This window comes from Salmo salar, chromosome 14 (assembly GCF_965601325.2).
Source record: "Salmo salar chromosome 14, fSalSal1, whole genome shotgun sequence".
Taxonomy (NCBI): Eukaryota; Metazoa; Chordata; class Actinopteri; order Salmoniformes; family Salmonidae; genus Salmo; species Salmo salar.
The window spans coordinates 44,958,061-44,975,164 of record NC_138304.1 but is presented as its reverse complement, the minus strand read 5'-3'; the positions used below and the strand labels follow the sequence as shown (position 1 = coordinate 44,975,164).

The following is a 17,104-nucleotide window of genomic DNA, read 5'->3' as shown; positions in this document are numbered from 1 at the left end:
GGATGCTTGGGACAGCCATACCCTAGCCTAACGACTTAACCATGACCTTGACCCTTACCCCTAACATTAACCATGACCCTTACCCATTTAAAATGTACACTTCTATCGGGAGTATGTACTTCCCAAGGATCCTCGATATCAAATACCCTGACGGTCCCCGTAAGACGGTCAGAATGGAAGGTCAAAAGGCCTAAGGAAAAAATTATCTACACCAAAGATGATCTATTACGTTGAAAAAATGTAAATACGTGTCCTCAATTATTACGGGCAAGCGAGATCAGGTAGGACCACAGACATGCATAGCTTTTCTCAAAGTTCTGGAATGCCAAGTGCATCCACTTTTATCAGTACATTTGTAACAGCCTAAACATTACAAAACTTCTATTAAATCAAATAAGCTTCCGGTAATTCGACACTCTCTCATAGACCTCCATACAAAAAAGGGGTTTATCTCATGGGAACAAATTTTGGGATGAGTAAATCCTCTCTCTTCTCCTTTTCCTCTCTGTCTATACTAAAACTGATTTTAGGCTATTTGAAATGCTTTTGTCAAAACTTGTTGAGATTTCCCTGAACCCTGCAGCTGTTAGATGTATTGTTTTTTGCCAGATTGCAACCATTTTAGGTTTATACACCCCACCCATGGTAGATAATCATAGGTTAAATTATCCCAATAATGAACTAAAGGAGACTGACTTTACTCCTTATTGTCCAAGGACCTTACCTGTTCTGTTTAGAGGTCAAAACAGCCAAATACTACATCTAAATGTGAATTGATTCTCAATTTTTAGATTTTTTTAATTTAACCTTTATTTAACTAGGCAAGTCAGTTAAAAGAACACATTCTTATCTTCAATGACAGCCTAGGAACAGAGAGTTAACTGCTTTGTTCAGGGGCAGACCGGCAGATTTGACCTTGTCAGCTTGGGGATTCCATCTTGCAAACTTTCGGTTACTAGTCCAACGCATTAACCACTAGGCTACCTGCCTCCCCAATTGTGGTACAGTTCTAGCAACATAAATCCATCTACTTTCATATCACATCAAAATAATTTCACAAATGCTAAATACACTGCATACAATGTTTATAGTGGTATTTATCACAGTTGCAAGCAACAGTATTTTTCAGTGACAACACAGGTGTTCGGAGACGCAGTATTCAGACCCCTTGACTTTTTCCACATTTTGTTACGTTACAGCCTAAAACGGATTAAATAGAAAAAATGTCCTCATCAATATACACATACAACCCCATAATTACAAAGCAAAAAAGGTTTTCCGACATTTTTGAAAATGTATTAGAAATTAAAAACAGAAATACCTTATTTACATAAGTATTCAGGCCCTTTGCTATGAGACTCTAAATTGAGCCCATTGATCATCCTTGAGATTTTTTTTGGGGGGGGGGGGGTGGATCAGCTTAATATTGCGGAAAGAATATTGCTTCCATCAATGTAATTGTCTGCATCATTTCCAATCCCTCATTTATTTTTCGGGTAAATATATATATCCATACACGCATGCATACATATACACATACATACATACACATACCTATATAGAAATACATACTTTTTAAAAGAATATACCTTTATTATTATTCCCCGCAAACCCTACCACCGATCGCCCAATTGGAGTAAACTAATAAACACTTCGGCTTTTACCTTCAATTTATTCATCCTATACACATTTTACAGACACAATCTATTTTACAATAGTTCTTTTTTGTTTGTTTTTAGTCCTTCCTCTATTTCTGATGTCCATCCAGTTTGATTTCTATTTGTAACTGTGCTATATCACAAAAGTTCTGAACCTATACACATTTTACAGACCCCGTATGTTTTACATTGTTTATCTTGTTATTAGTCCCACCCTTCAGCTCTATTCAACCCCTCTCATCTATCCATCAACATCATCCATTTCAGATTTCTATTTGCCATATATCTTTCAACTGTGCTGTGATGCTTCACAAAACAATTGAAACTTTCTATTCTCATAGCTTCTACAGATTGTAAATTAAAAATAAACATTTTTGCTAAAATAATTATTATATTATTGATTGATTGACTATGGCTTTTCAAATCACCCAGTATTGCTATCTGCAGCGTTAGTTCTAGGCAAATGTTGCAATTCTTCAGCCATTCCTGGACCTGTGACCAAAAACGAGCTCCTCACAGCAGAATCTGCAGAGCTGGGAAGATTTTATCCCCCATTTATATAACATTCTATTGGTTGCAAGAATTTTGTATAGTAATTTAAATTGAAAAATTCTAAGTTTTGAATCCGGCGTTGTTTTGCTTATCAATTCATAAACCATGTGCCATGGAATGAGCACATCAAAAATATCTTCCCAACTATTTTGCAATTTATATGGCACATCTATCAGTTTTTTGGTCCTTAAATGAAATTGGTATATGTTTTTATTTATCACACTTTTCTTTAACCATTTATGTTCTTTAATACAGGGCCGACATACAAGTTCCTTACTTTTTTCCCCTTCTACTTGCCTCTTCCATTTTTTGGGAAATGCTGCAATTAATTGGTTGTAATTTTGGGTAGAGCAGACATTTCCATATGTCTGTTAGCTGCATGTGTGACATCACTCCACCAGTCCTATTTATAATATCATTCACTAAAATTATACCTTTTTTAAACATTTCTTCAAAAAATACAGTTTTTTTAATCAATTACTATATTTGAATTTAACCACAATATTTCTTGTATTATTTGTTCTGTCTTTTCAGGTGGATTAAACTGAAATTGCAACCAACTTTCTAAGGCTTGTTTAAAAAATAAAGATATTTTGGAGATTATTTCCTTTTCGAACAACCGAAAGTGGGCAGGTGTAATCTGAATAAAGGGAAAAAGGCCCTTCTTGAACATAGGATGAGACATTTGTACCAATTTACTAGAAAACCAGTTTGGATTTAAATATAACTTTGGTATGACTGATGCCTTTAGTGAGAGGTCTAATGCTTTAATATTTAATAATTTCTGCCCTCCGAATTCATATTCGTTATATAAATAGGCCCTTTTAATTTTATCTGGCTTGCCGTTCCAAATAAAATTGAATATTTTTTGTTCATATAATTTAAAAATCAGGTCACTAGGTGTAGGCAAAACCATAAGCAAATAGGTAAACTGCGATATGATTAAAGAGTTAATCAGGGTGATTTTTCCACAAATAGACAGGTATTTTCCTTTCCATGGTAGCAAGATCTTATCTATTTTTGCTAACTTTCTATACATTTTTGGGGGGATGAGATCATTTCTTTCTTTTGGGATTTGTATACCGAGTATGTCCGCATCTCCGTCAGACCATTTCATTGGTAAACTACACGGTAATGTAAAATTTGCATTTTTTTGTGATCCAATATGTAATATCATAATTTATCATAATTTGGTTTTAATCCAGAGAGGATAGCAAAAGTATCTAGATCCTCTATGAGGCCGTGGAGAGACTCTAATTGTGGTTTTAAAAGAAAACATGAATCATCGGCATATACTGACACATTGGTTTTTAAGCCACGGATTTCTAATCCCTTAATATTATTGTTTGATCTAATCTTAACAGCTAACATTTCAATGGCAATAATAAATAAATATGCCGATAGTGGACAACCTTGTTTTACTCCTCTAGATAGTTTAAAACTTTCTGAGATGTAGCCATTATTTACTATTTTACACCTAGGGTTGCTATACATAACTTTAACCCATTTTATAAGAGATTCCCCAAAATTGAAATATTCTAGGCATTTATATATAAACTCCAGTCGTACTATATCAAAAGCCTTTTCAAAATCAGCTATGAAAACCAGACCTGGTGTCCCCAATATTTCATAGTATTCTATTGTTTCCAGTACTTGTCTTATATTATCTCCAATGTATCGTCCATGTAAAAACCTGTCTGATTAGGATGAATAATATCTGACAATACTTTTTTAATTCTATGCGCCAAGCATTTTGCTAGGATTTTTGCATCACAACACTGAAGTGTAAGAGGTCTCCAATTTTTTAATTGGACTGGATCTTTATATATACCATTTGGGTCCTGTTTCAGTAATAATGATATCAGACCTTCTTGTTGAGTGTCTGATAATCTACCATTTATATAGGAGTGGTTAAAACATGCTAATAATGGTCCTTTGAGTATATAAAAAAAAGTTTTGTATACTTCCACTGGTATGCCATCCAGCCCTGGAGTTTTCCCATCCTTAAAGGCCCCAATTGCATCAAGCAGTTCCTCCTCTGTAATTTGGCCTTCACATGAGTCTTTCTGTACAGATGTTAATTTTACATTATTATTAGGAAAAAAATCCATACATTTAGTTTCAGTTAGTGGAGATGGAGGAACCTGAAACAAAAACATATTCTTAAAGTACTTTACTTCCTCTTTCAAAATATAATTTGGTGAATCATGCGTGACTCCATCATTTGTAACAAGTTTTAATACATTTTTTTGGTAGCATTTCTATATTGAAGATTGAAAAAAAATTTGGTGCATTTTTCCCCATATTCCATCCAGTTCGCTTTATTTTTTATAATATATTACACTGGATCTTTCTTGAATAAGTTCCTCCATTTCTTTTTGTTTTTCCTCTAACTTATTCTGTGCCTCTATGGTACAGTTTTTATTGCTATCTAACTGTATTGTTAGTCCTTCAATTTCCTTTGTTAATATGGACTCCTTTGATGTAAATTGCTTTTGTTTTATAGATGAGTACTGAATTGCATGGCCTCTAAACACTTAAAAGTGTCCCATACAATAAGGGGATCTGCTGTACCTATGTTATGTCTGAAAAAGTCAGTTATAAATTCTTCTGTCCTAGTTCTAAACAATTTATCATCTAGTAGGCTTTGATTAAATTTCCAATATCCTCGCCCATGTGAAAATTCTGTAAGAGTAATATATATGGCAATTATGTGATCCGACCGCATTCTGTCCCCTATCAACACTTTTTAAACGTTTGGTGCCAGAGAGAATGGCATAAGAAAGTAGTCAAAGACGACTAGCTTGATTAAGCCTCCGCCATGTATATCTCACTAGGTCAGGGTATTTAAGTCTCCATATATCCACTAATTCCAATATATCCATGACATTCATGATTTCCTTAAAGTGCCTGAGGGTGATAGTTTGTAGTGTGATTTGCATTTACATTTGCAGCTGCATTAGAAGGCCTGCAAGACCGTGCAAAAAAAATGGGCAGAAATTGAGAGATTTTATTAACCATTGTCACATCCTAGATGATGGAGGTCAAATGTACACCTCTTCCCTGAAACACCCACAATACAGACACCCGTATTGACCACATTCCCAAGCATCTCCATGCAGTCGGACTTTTGATTTTGTGCCACCGGGGTCACAATAATATACCCCCTCTTTGAATGTCTGAGTGTGACCCCCTCCCCATGGGTTACTGCAGCTAGTGTTGCCAGCACAGCCACTGCCTGGCAGTGCTAACATCCTTGAGATGTTAATACAACTTGATTGAATTCCACCTGTGGTAAATTAAATTGATTGGACATGATTTGGAAAGGCACACACCTGTCTACAGTGTATATAAGGTCCAACAATTGACAGTGTATGTCAGAGCAAAAACCAAGCCATGAGATCGAAGGAATTGTCTGTAGAGCTCCGAGACAGGATTGTGTCGAGGCACAGATCTGGGAAAGGGTAACAAAACATTTCTGCAGCATTGAAGGTCCCCAAGAACACAGTGGCCTCCATAATTCTTAAATGGAAGAAGTTTGGAACCACCAAGACACTTCCTAGAGCTGGCCACCAGGGCAAACTGAGCAATCAGGGGAGAAGGGACTTGGTCAGGGTGGTGACCAAGAACCCGATTGTCACTCTGACAGAGCTCCAGAGTTCCTCTGTGGAGATGAAAGAACTTTCCAGAAGGACAACCATCTCTGCAGCACTCCACCAATCAGGCGTTTATGATAGAGTTGCCAGATGGAAGCAACTCCTCAGTAAAAGGCACATGAAAGCCCGCTTGGAGTTTGCCAAAAAGACACCTAAAGGACTCTGACTATGCGAAACAAGATTCTCTGGTCTGATGAAACCAAGATTAAACTCTTTGGCCTGAATGCCAAGCATCACATCTGGAGGAAACCTGGCACCATCCCTACGGTGAAGCATGGTGGTGGCAGCATCATGCTGTAGGGGTGTTTTTCAGTGGCAGAGACTGGGAGACCAGTCAGCATAGAGGGAAAGATGACTGGAGCAAGGTATAGAGAGATCCTTGATGAAAACTTGCTCCAGAGTGCTCAGGACCTCAGACTGGGGTGAAGGTTCACCTTCCAACAGGACAACAACCCTAAGCAACCAGCCAAGACAACGCAGGAGTGGCTTCAGGACAAGTTTCTGAATGTACTTGAGTGGCCCAGCCAGAGCCCGGACTTGAACCAGATCGAACATCTCTGGAGAGACCTGAAAATAGCTGTGCATTGATGCTCCCCATCCAACCTGACAGAGCTTGAGAGGATCTGCAGAGAAGAATGGGAGAAACTCCCCAAATACAGGTGTGCCCAGTATGTAATGTCATACCCAAGAAGACACAAGGCTGTAATCGTTGCCAAAGGTGATTCAACAGAGTACTGAGTAAAGGGTCTGAATACTTATGTAAATATGATATTTCCGTTTTTTTTTTTAATACATTTGCAAAAATGTATAAAACAATTTTTTTCTTTGTAATTGAGGTATTGTGTGTAGATTGACGGAGGAACAAAAAACAACAATAATTTAATCAATTGTAGAAAAAGGCAGTAACATAACAAAATGTGGAAAAATTTAAGGGGTCTGAATACTTTCCGAATGCAGTGTAGTCCACTCTGTCTTCCATAAACAAGCGCTTTTACATCCGAATGCACTGTAGTCCACTCTGTCTTCCATAAACAAGCGCTGTAACATCCGAATGCAGTGTAGTCCACTCTGTCTTCCATAAACAAGCGCTGTAACATCCGGATGCAGTGTAGTCCACTCTGTCTTCCATAAACAAGCGCTGTAACATCCGGATGCAGTGTAGTCCACTCTGTCTTCCATAAACAAGCGCTTTAACATGGAGATATGGCCGTATGGGAACACTAACCCCATGAAGGTATGTATCAATTTAACCTTGAGATTATATATTTTTTTCTCCCTGATATGAAAGATAAGGTCCTTATGCTTCCAAAACCGTACGTCAAATGATGTGTGTTAATGTTCAGACAGAGCGTCGCTGCTCAACAAAAGACGCCTTCGTCCAAAGACTCTTATGTGTGATGTAATGGAACTGAGAGTCATGATCAAGGGCTAAGGTCATACAGGCTGTATATTGACCTAGGTAGTGGATGTGCTTATCATTCATGACCTAATAGTACTAATGTTGTAATAATATATTTGGTAATAGGTTACAAAAAAGGACAAACATCATCAACCGCTTTGTTCAGATTAACTTTATTTCATATCAAGACACATTTCAGAGCAATTTATTTTCACACAACACCCCATCTGTCATTTTGTGTGTCCCAATGGCACCCTATATTCCCTTTATAGGGCACTACTTTTGACCAGTGCCCATATGGCTCTGGTCAAAAGTAGTGCACTGTGTATGAGATAGGGTGCCATTTGGAACGGAACCCTAGCCTTCAGGACTGATGATTGATGCAATTAACGTTTTGCTTTTGAAGTACATTTTATTTGGTGAAGCAAAAAACAATTTAGGGTGCATTTTTATGCTACACCCGTTTTGCAACATCTTGTTTGTTTGACATTTGGGTTTTGGAAAGTCCTTCCAGTGTAGTTATTGTCAAAACTCAGTAATATCAATCACAATTACAGGCTTTCTTTGCAGCAGTATTCTCTATGATAACCAGAATGGTGTACTGATCCGTGCAATAACAGACCAATTGTCTGACAGACAAACACAAAGCACACACACATACTGTAAAAACACACGTACTCTGAGTATACAAAACATTATGAACATGTATGTGTATAAATGCCATTCAGAGGGTGAATGGGCAAGACAAAAGATCTAAGTGCTTTTAAACAGAGTATGGTAGTCTGTGCCAGGCACACCGGTTTGTGTCAAGAACTGCAACGCTGCTGGGTTTTTCACGCTCAACAGTTTCCCGTGTGCATCAAGAATGTTCCACCACCCAAAGGACATCCAGCCAACTTGACACAACTGTGGGAAGCATTGGAGTCAACATGGGCCAGCATCCCTGTGGAACGCTTTTGACACCTTGTAGAGTCCATGTCCTGACGAATTGAGGCTGTTCTGAAGGCAAAAGGGGGTGCAACTCAATATTAGGAAGGTGTTCCTAATATTTTGTACACTTAGTGTGTACACACGCACGCACACACACACACACACACACACACGCACGCACGCACGCACGCACGCACGCACGCACACACACACACACTAGCAGCATTTACAGTGGTAATATAGGCTTATTTTCAGTGGTAATGTAGGCTGATTTTCAGTGGTAATGTAGGCTGATTTTCAGTGGTAATGTAGGCTGATTTTCAGTGGTAATGTAGACTGATTTTCAGTGGTAATGTAGACTGATTATGTAGGCTTGTTTGTTATTTTCAAAGACAAAATGCTAATTGTAAGGTAGTTTTGCTGTTCTTTGCTTAGCTAGACCTTGCATTCACACGTACTCACTCATTCACATACACACAGACTCACAGAAATTCAAACTCACAATAATAATTTCTGAACGTTAGTAATATGTCTCCAGTTCCACCCAACCTATAACAGAGAAAGATTAAAATGAGTCAGACAAGAATGATTGGATTAGTCATCATTACATACCATTCATTATCTCTTCCTCTTAGTGCTTTAATATGACAAAACCCTTTTAACTCAGTGACTCTCTGATCCCCAGCACATTAATATGATTATTAACATGACTGATTAACATGAGCAAATAACTGTCATGATGAATGATCTTTTGTGAATCTCTCTATTAGACTCTTCCTTACAGAACAGACACTCAGTGACAGACAACTGGCATCTTCTGTGACTCTCTGTGTCCCTCTCTCTATGTCATTCTATGTCACTATGTCACCCACCTCCAGGATACCTCCTGATGATGAGCTTGCGGACCTCATCATAGATGAAGATGAGGAGACTGTAGGGGAGGGCACAGAACCACCAGGAGACCCTGAAGGAGAGAGAGGGAGAGGGAGACAGAGAGGGAGACAGAGAGGGAGACAGAGAGGGAGACAGAGAGGGGGACAGAGAGGGAGAGAGAGAGGGAGACAGAGAGGGAGACAGAGAGGGAGACAGAGAGGGAGACAGAGAGGGGGAGAGAGACAACGAGGGAGAGAGAGAGGGAGACAGAGACAGAGAGGAAGACAGAGAGGGAGAGAGACACAGAGAGACAGAGAGAGAGACAGAGAGGAAGACAGAGAGGGAGAGAGACACAGAGAGACAGAGAGAGAGAGACAGAGAGGGAGAGAGACAGAGAGAGAGAGAGAGACAGAGAGGGAGAGAGAAAGGGAGAGAGAGACAGAGAGACATAGAGAGAGACAGAGAGGGAGAGAGAGACAGAGGGAGAGAGACAGAGAGAGAGACAGAGAGGGAGAGAGACAGAGAGAGAGAGACAGAGAGGGAGAGAGAAATAAGGGAGGGGTGTTTGATGGAGTTCATTGTAAAATCTATTCAGGTACATGCTGAATCCTTGAGATGATATGAGGGCACTGTGATCTGAGCAAGGTGCGTGAGGGACTTGTTTTAGGAGTGTTTGGGGTATTGCAGAGTGGAGATGTGTGTCGTACTGACTTCAGAGGATACAGTTCATTATAATATCCACGGAGTTGAGGGTGTGATATGAGAAAAGCGTGCGAGGGACTTGGGGGTAGAATTAAAGACAAGGGGTATTGGGAGGGGATATCCTTGTGTTTATGGTGGTGTGTGGTACTGACTTCAGGGGATACATGCGGAGGGCGATGTCCATTCCTGGGCAGTAGGATAAAAATGCAGCCAAAGCAGTCTCAGCAAACAGGCCGAAGATCAGGATACGATTCCTATTTGAGGAAATGGAGATGGGAGAGTTGGCCAAGACACATTTAGATTTTTAACAAATTAAAATATATATATTTTTTTATTTAACCTTTATTTAACTAGGCAAGTCAGTTAAGAACAAATTCTTATTCACAATGACGGCCTACACCGGCCAAACCCGGACAACGCTGGGCCAATTGTGCGCCGCCCTATGGGACTTCCAATCACGGCCGGTTGTGATACAGCCTGGACAAATACAGTACATACTTATACAAAGTAAAAAAATCCTATTCCCTATATACAACAGTACACTACTTTTGACCAGAGTCCAATGGGCAGTGCACTAGTGTGCCATTTGAGACTTTTCCACCCACTTCATGCCCTGCTGAAAGACAGAGTTCCTCCTGGTCTTGCAGATAATCACATCAGCCCACTGCACCACCACGATGCTCACAAAGAACGAGGTGTGACACGTGAACTCAATGATCTTCCGTTGCTCGTAGGTCTGTGAAAGGAAAACACGTCCTAGTGTACTTACAATTGAAAACCTGTTGTAGTTGTGAATAAAAAGACACATACTAACGTTGTGACAGTGTAGAAGAATAAACCCATACTTTTACAGACAGAAGCAACAGTGCTAGGACCAATATGTGTACTCTTGATGCTTCCAACAGTTTAGATTTTTTATTCACTATACTTTTGTATTTTTATTGATGACAGTAGTATGTCAAGGTGTGCGAGTTTACTTTCTAAAAAACATTGCTGTGGATCTGATAAATATAGCTACTGACTATATGGATATGTTAAACCCTCTCAGTCTCACCCATTGCTGTCCATAGCTGTCCTCCACCTCGTTGTTAGCACGGTCGTCCCATTTCAGACGGATGCCCAGCAGGGTCTCTGGCCAGAAGCCATTCTCAGCCAGGATCACAAAGTAGGTGAAAAAACCAGCCAGAGCCTGAATCATACCTGAAGAGAGAGGGAGACAAGTCCATCGGCACAATATAATACCTGTATCAATAACTGGCATGAACCACAGAGGGCAAAAAGACAAAGTGTAAAAAAATAAAGGTGCGTCCCTTGTGGCAACCTATTCTCTATTTGGTGCAATACTTCTGACCACTACCCCTATGGGCCCTGGTCAAAAGTAGTGCACTATATAGGGAATAGTGTACCATTTGGGACGTACTGAAAATAATTTGTTACAGTACGTTATAGTACTTATGAAGAACCATTGATGTGTGCTTTAGTTCTGTGGTGGACAGACAAAAGGCTAGCATCCCAAATGGAGCCCTATTCCCTATATATTGCACTACTTTTGACCAGGGCCCATAGTAGGGTTCCATTTTAGGACACAGAAACATGGATGAGCCTGTCAGGTATTCTGACCTATCTGTCCGTAGGCCATGCTGATCAGTCTGTCGTTCACCAGCTTGTCTGTCTTTGGGCACCTGGGCTGACGCTTCATAATGTCACTCTCAGCCGTCTCATAGGCCAATGAGATAGCAGGAACCTGTAACCAGAGATAGGGGTGAGAGGAGAGGGAGTTAAAGAATAGAGATGGAGAGAGAGAGAGAGAGGGAGAGAGAGACAGAGAGAGAGAGAGCGAGAGGGAATTTTGAGACAATGTATGACAGAGAGAACAATGTGACAAAGTTATAGGTTCCGTAATAAAAAAAAGCCTTGACTGTTGGTTGAAGGTATTACCAGTGAGGCAACAACAGGGCAATGTGTGAGTTGAAGTGGAAAATGGACATAACCCAGTGTGAGACTAGAGTCCTCACAGCAGTGGATACAAATCCAGTTTACTTTACAAGATTTAGTAGCTCTCACCCTGACCCAGGGCAGGGTAGTGGTGAGTTATAGATTGAAAGGTAATGTACGATCAAGCTGAGAGAATGTCTGCTTGTGACTGAATGTCGAGGAGTAGAAATATGACCTGTGCATATAAAGTGGAAAAGGGAAACCTGCACTCACTGAAATAGTCTTTAAGATGTAATGTTCTTTAGCAGCAGAAGAAAAGTTCAAACAAATGGACTGCTAAAGAACATTACAACTTAAAGGGACCGATTAAGTCGTCCTGGACTAAAAAGCACTTTCAATGGTGATCCTCCATTGAGCTTGCTTTTAAATCCAGGACTAATGCTTAATCTGTGTCCGGGAAACCGCCCCAAAGACTATTTCAGTGTGCAGCTAATTCCTTTTCCAGTCAGTATGGCGGGTCCTCACCATGTCTGTGCCCAAGTCGATACAGAGGATGGTGACGGTGCCCAGGGGCAAGGGAATGCTGGCAATGATGAAGAGGAGGAAGGGGCTGATCTCTGGAATGTTACTTGTCAGTGTGTAGGCGATAGACTTCTTCAAGTTATCAAAGATCAGACGACCTGTTTGGGATTGAAGAACAACATATAGAATACATTTTTTCACATTCCTTCCTTCCTTCCTTACTTCCTTACTTCCTTCATTCCTTCCTTCCTTCCTTCCTTCCTTCCTTCCTTCCTTCCTTCCTTCCTTCCTTCCTTCCTTCCTTACTTCCTTACTTCCTTCCTTTCTTTCTTTCTTTCTTTCTTTCTTTCTTTCTTTCTTTCTTTCTTTCTTTCTTTCTTTCTTTCTTTCTTTCTTTCTTTCTTTCTTTCTTTCTTACCTTCTTCCACTCCTGTGACAATAGAGGCGAAATTGTCATCCAGGAGGATCATGTCTGCAGCCTGCTTGGAGACGTCAGACCCAGCAATCCCCATAGCAACCCCAATGTCAGCCTTCTTCAGGGCAGGCGAGTCGTTCACTCCGTCCCCAGTAACCGCCACGATTGCCCCCTAGAACAAGAGAATTCAGAGTCAGTAAATAAGACCAGACACCAGTCTCAATGTCAACAGTGAAGTGATGACTCCAGAATGCTGGCCTTCTAGGCAGAGTTGCAAAGAAAAAGCCATAGCTCAGACTGGCCAATAAAAATAAAAGATTAAGATGGGCAAAAGGAAAAAAGACATAGGAACTCTGCCTAGAAGGCCAGCATCCCGGAGTCGCCTCTTCACTGTTGATGTTGAGAATGGTATTTTGCGGGTTCTATTTAATTAAGCTGCCAGTTGAGGACTTGTGAGGCGTCTGTTTCTCAAACTAGACACTCTAATGTACTTGTCCTCTTGCTCAGTTGTGCACTGGGGCCTCCCACTCCTCTTTCTATTCTGGTTAGAGACAGTTTGCGCTGTTCTGTGAAGGGAGTAGTACACAGCGTTGTACAAGATCTTCAGTTTCTTGGCAATTTCTCGCATGGAATAGCCTTAATTTCTCAGAACAAGAATAGAGTGACGAGTTTCAGAAGAAAGTTCTTTGTTTCTGGACATTTTGAACCCACAAATGCTGATGCTCCAGATACTCAACTAGAAGGCCAGTTTTATTGCTTCTTTAATCAGAACAACAGTTTTCAGCTGTGCTAACATAATTGCTAAAGGGTTTTCTAATGATCAATTAGCCTTTTAAAATGATAAACTTGGATTAGCTAACACTACGTGCCATTGGAACACAGGAGTGATGTTTGCTGATAATGGGCCTCTGTACGCCTATGTAGCTATTCCATAAAAAATCTGTCGTTTCCAGCTACAATAGTAATTTACAACATTAACAATGTCTACACTGTATTTCTGATCAATTTGATGTTATTTTAATGGACAAAAAATGTGCTTTTCTTTCAAAAACAAAGACATTTCTAAGTGACCCTAAACTTTTGAACGGTAGTGTAAGTTTTATGGTATGTCAATTTTGGGGCGATTTTCCCATCAAATATTTTTCTATAGGGATAATAGCTTCCCAGTATCTAACTCTGAACAGGAGAATAGATTGAGAATCCCTGACTCATGCTTTAATTATAGAGACTCAAACACACAGACCCGCACACACACACACACACACGCACGCACGCACACATACACACACACAAGTGCACACACACAAGCATCCTTTCACCGTTCTCTGGCAGCCCTCTACGATTATGAGTTTCTGCTGAGGTGATGTGCGGGCGAACACTATCTCAGTGTGGTTCCTGAGTAGGTCGTCCAGGTACTCTGCGCTCATGTCCTTCAGGTCCCCTCCATGCACCACACAGGCCTTGGCATCCCTGGAAGAGACACACAGACACCAGGCCCCAGTGAAAAACCACACAAATACACAGATACACACACACACATGGGCTCGAACAGTCACACACACAAGCTCGCACATATGCACGGATGCACGCACAAACACACACACACACACACAGGCACACACACACTCTCTGGGAGAGAGACACAGATACAAGCCAACAGTGTTTTTTTTGTTTAGTTTATTTAAAAATGAAAAACAAGGTACACATATAACATTATGCACGTGATTAAGAATAATCTGGGATAAACACAGAAAAGTAAACAGCTTATTTCCTTTGTGGTCTTCTTTCATGGTCGCATTTGTAAAGTTTGGCATATGTGGCACAGTAAAAAAACAGAAGCAAAAATGTAATGACAATGAGAACAACACACGCGCAGACGTGGAAAGTCATACACAGCGCGCACACACACGCACGCATGCACAAACACCTGGGGTTGACTTGACTCAGGGGAATATTCAGTCTTTCAGCGATGTCCTCCACAGTCTCGTTGCCCTCGGAGATGATACCCACGCCTTTAGCGATGGCTTTGGCAGTGATGGGATGGTCACCAGTCACCATGATGACCTGACGGCATAGAGAATCATAAACATCATCACAACTATAAACTCATCATATGTCATCTATACCTGTCACCGTGACGACCTGACGGCATAGAGAATCATAAACATCATCACAACTATAAACCCATCATGTCATCTATACCTGTCACCGTGACGACCTGACAGCATAGAGAATCATAAACATCATCACAACTATAAACCCATCATGTCATCTATACCTGTCACCGTGACGACCTGACGGCATAGAGAATCATAAACATCATCACAACTATAAACCCATCATGTCATCTATACCTGTCACCGTGACGACCTGACGGCATAGAGAATCATAAACATCATCACAACTATAAACACATCATGTCATCTATACCTGTCACCGTGACGACCTGACGGCATAGAGAATCATAAACATCATCACAACTATAAACACATCATATGTCATCTATACCTGTCACCGTGACGACCTGACAGCATAGAGAATCATAAACATCATCACAACTATAAACACATCATGTCATCTATACCTGTCACCGTGACGACCTGACAGCATAGAGAATCATAAACATCATCACAACTATAAACACATCATGTCATCTATACCTGTCACCGTGACGACCTGACAGCATAGAGAATCATAAACATCACCACAACTATAAACACATCATGTCATCTATACCTGTCACCGTGACGACCTGACAGCATAGAGCATCATAAACATCATCACAACTATAAACACATCATGTCATCTATACCTGTCACCGTGACGACCTGACAGCATAGAGAATCATAAACATCATCACAACTATAAACACATCCTGTCATCTATACCTGTCACCGTGACGACCTGACGGCATAGAGAATCATAAACATCATCACAACTATAAACACATCCTGTCATCTATACCTGTCACCGTGACGACCTGACAGCATAGAGAATCATAAACATCATCACAACTATAAACACATCATGTCATCTATACCTGTCACCGTGACGACCTGACGGCATAGAGAATCATAAACATCACCACAACTATAAACACATCATGTCATCTATACCTGTCACCATGACGACCTGACGGCATAGAGAATCATAAACATCACCACAACTATAAACTCATCCTGTCATCTATACCTGTCACCGTGACGACCTGACGGCATAGAGAATCATAAACATCATCACAACTATAAACACATCCTGTCATCTATACCTGTCACCGTGACGACCTGACAGCATAGAGAATCATAAACATCACCACAACTATAAACACATCATGTCATCTATACCTGTCACCGTGACGACCTGACAGCATAGAGAATCATAAACATCATCACAACTATAAACACATCATGTCATCTATACCTGTCACCGTGACGACGTGACAGCATAGAGAATCATAAACATCATCACAACTATAAACACATCATGTCATCTATACCTGTCACCGTGACGACCTGACAGCATAGAGAATCATAAACATCATCACAACTATAAACACATCATATGTCATCTATACCTGTCACCGTGACGACCTGACGGCATAGAGAATCATAAACATCATCACAACTATAAACACATCATGTCATCTATACCTGTCACCGTGACGACCTGACAGCATAGAGAATCATAAACATCATCACAACTATAAACACATCATGTCATCTATACCTGTCACCGTGACGACCTGACGGCATAGAGAATCATAAACATCACCACAACTATAAACTCATCATATGTCATCTATACCTGTCACCGTGACGACCTGACAGCATAGAGAATCATAAACATCATCACAACTATAAACACATCATGTCATCTATACCTGTCACCGTGACGACCTGACGGCATAGAGAATCATAAACATCATCACAACTATAAACACATCCTGTCATCTATACCTGTCACCGTGACGACCTGACGGCATAGAGAATCATAAACATCATCACAACTATAAACACATCATATGTCATCTATACCTGTCACCATGACGACCTGACGGCATAGAGAATCATAAACATCATCACAACTATAAACACATCATATGTCATCTATACCTGTCACCGTGACGACCTGACAGCATAGAGCATCATAAACATCATCACAACTATAAACCCATCATGTCATCTATACCTGTCACCGTGACGACCTGACAGCATAGAGAATCATAAACATCATCACAACTATAAACACATCCTGTCTTCTATACCTGTCACCGTGACGACCTGACAGCATAGAGAATCATAAACATCACCACAACTATAAACACATCATATGTCATCTATACCTGTCACCGTGACGACCTGACAGCATAGAGAATCATAAACATCATCACAACTATAAACTCATCATATGTCATCTATACCTGTCACCGTGACGACCTGACAGCATAGAGAATCATAAACAT

The 17,104-nt window shown here is 40.4% G+C and overlaps 1 protein-coding gene across 1 annotated transcript in view; it reads right to left on the bottom strand.

Annotated features, from left to right (window-relative positions):
• Window positions 1-7,419: 7,419 nt before the first annotated feature.
• The window catches only part of atp1a2a (ATPase Na+/K+ transporting subunit alpha 2a), a 36,593-nt gene continuing 26,908 nt past the window's right edge, over window positions 7,420-17,104 (bottom strand). The window contains exons 15-24 of the mRNA XM_014141076.3: window positions 14,570-14,706; window positions 13,962-14,112; window positions 12,646-12,814; window positions 12,231-12,385; window positions 11,391-11,514; window positions 10,825-10,970; window positions 10,376-10,506; window positions 9,923-10,024; window positions 9,068-9,159; window positions 7,420-8,744 (exon numbers count right to left, since the gene is read on the bottom strand). Coding sequence (XP_013996551.1) covers window positions 8,716-8,744; window positions 9,068-9,159; window positions 9,923-10,024; window positions 10,376-10,506; window positions 10,825-10,970; window positions 11,391-11,514; window positions 12,231-12,385; window positions 12,646-12,814; window positions 13,962-14,112; window positions 14,570-14,706 — 1,236 coding nt within the window. The 3' untranslated portion in view covers window positions 7,420-8,715. The remainder of the gene's footprint in view (window positions 8,745-9,067; window positions 9,160-9,922; window positions 10,025-10,375; window positions 10,507-10,824; window positions 10,971-11,390; window positions 11,515-12,230; window positions 12,386-12,645; window positions 12,815-13,961; window positions 14,113-14,569; window positions 14,707-17,104) is intronic.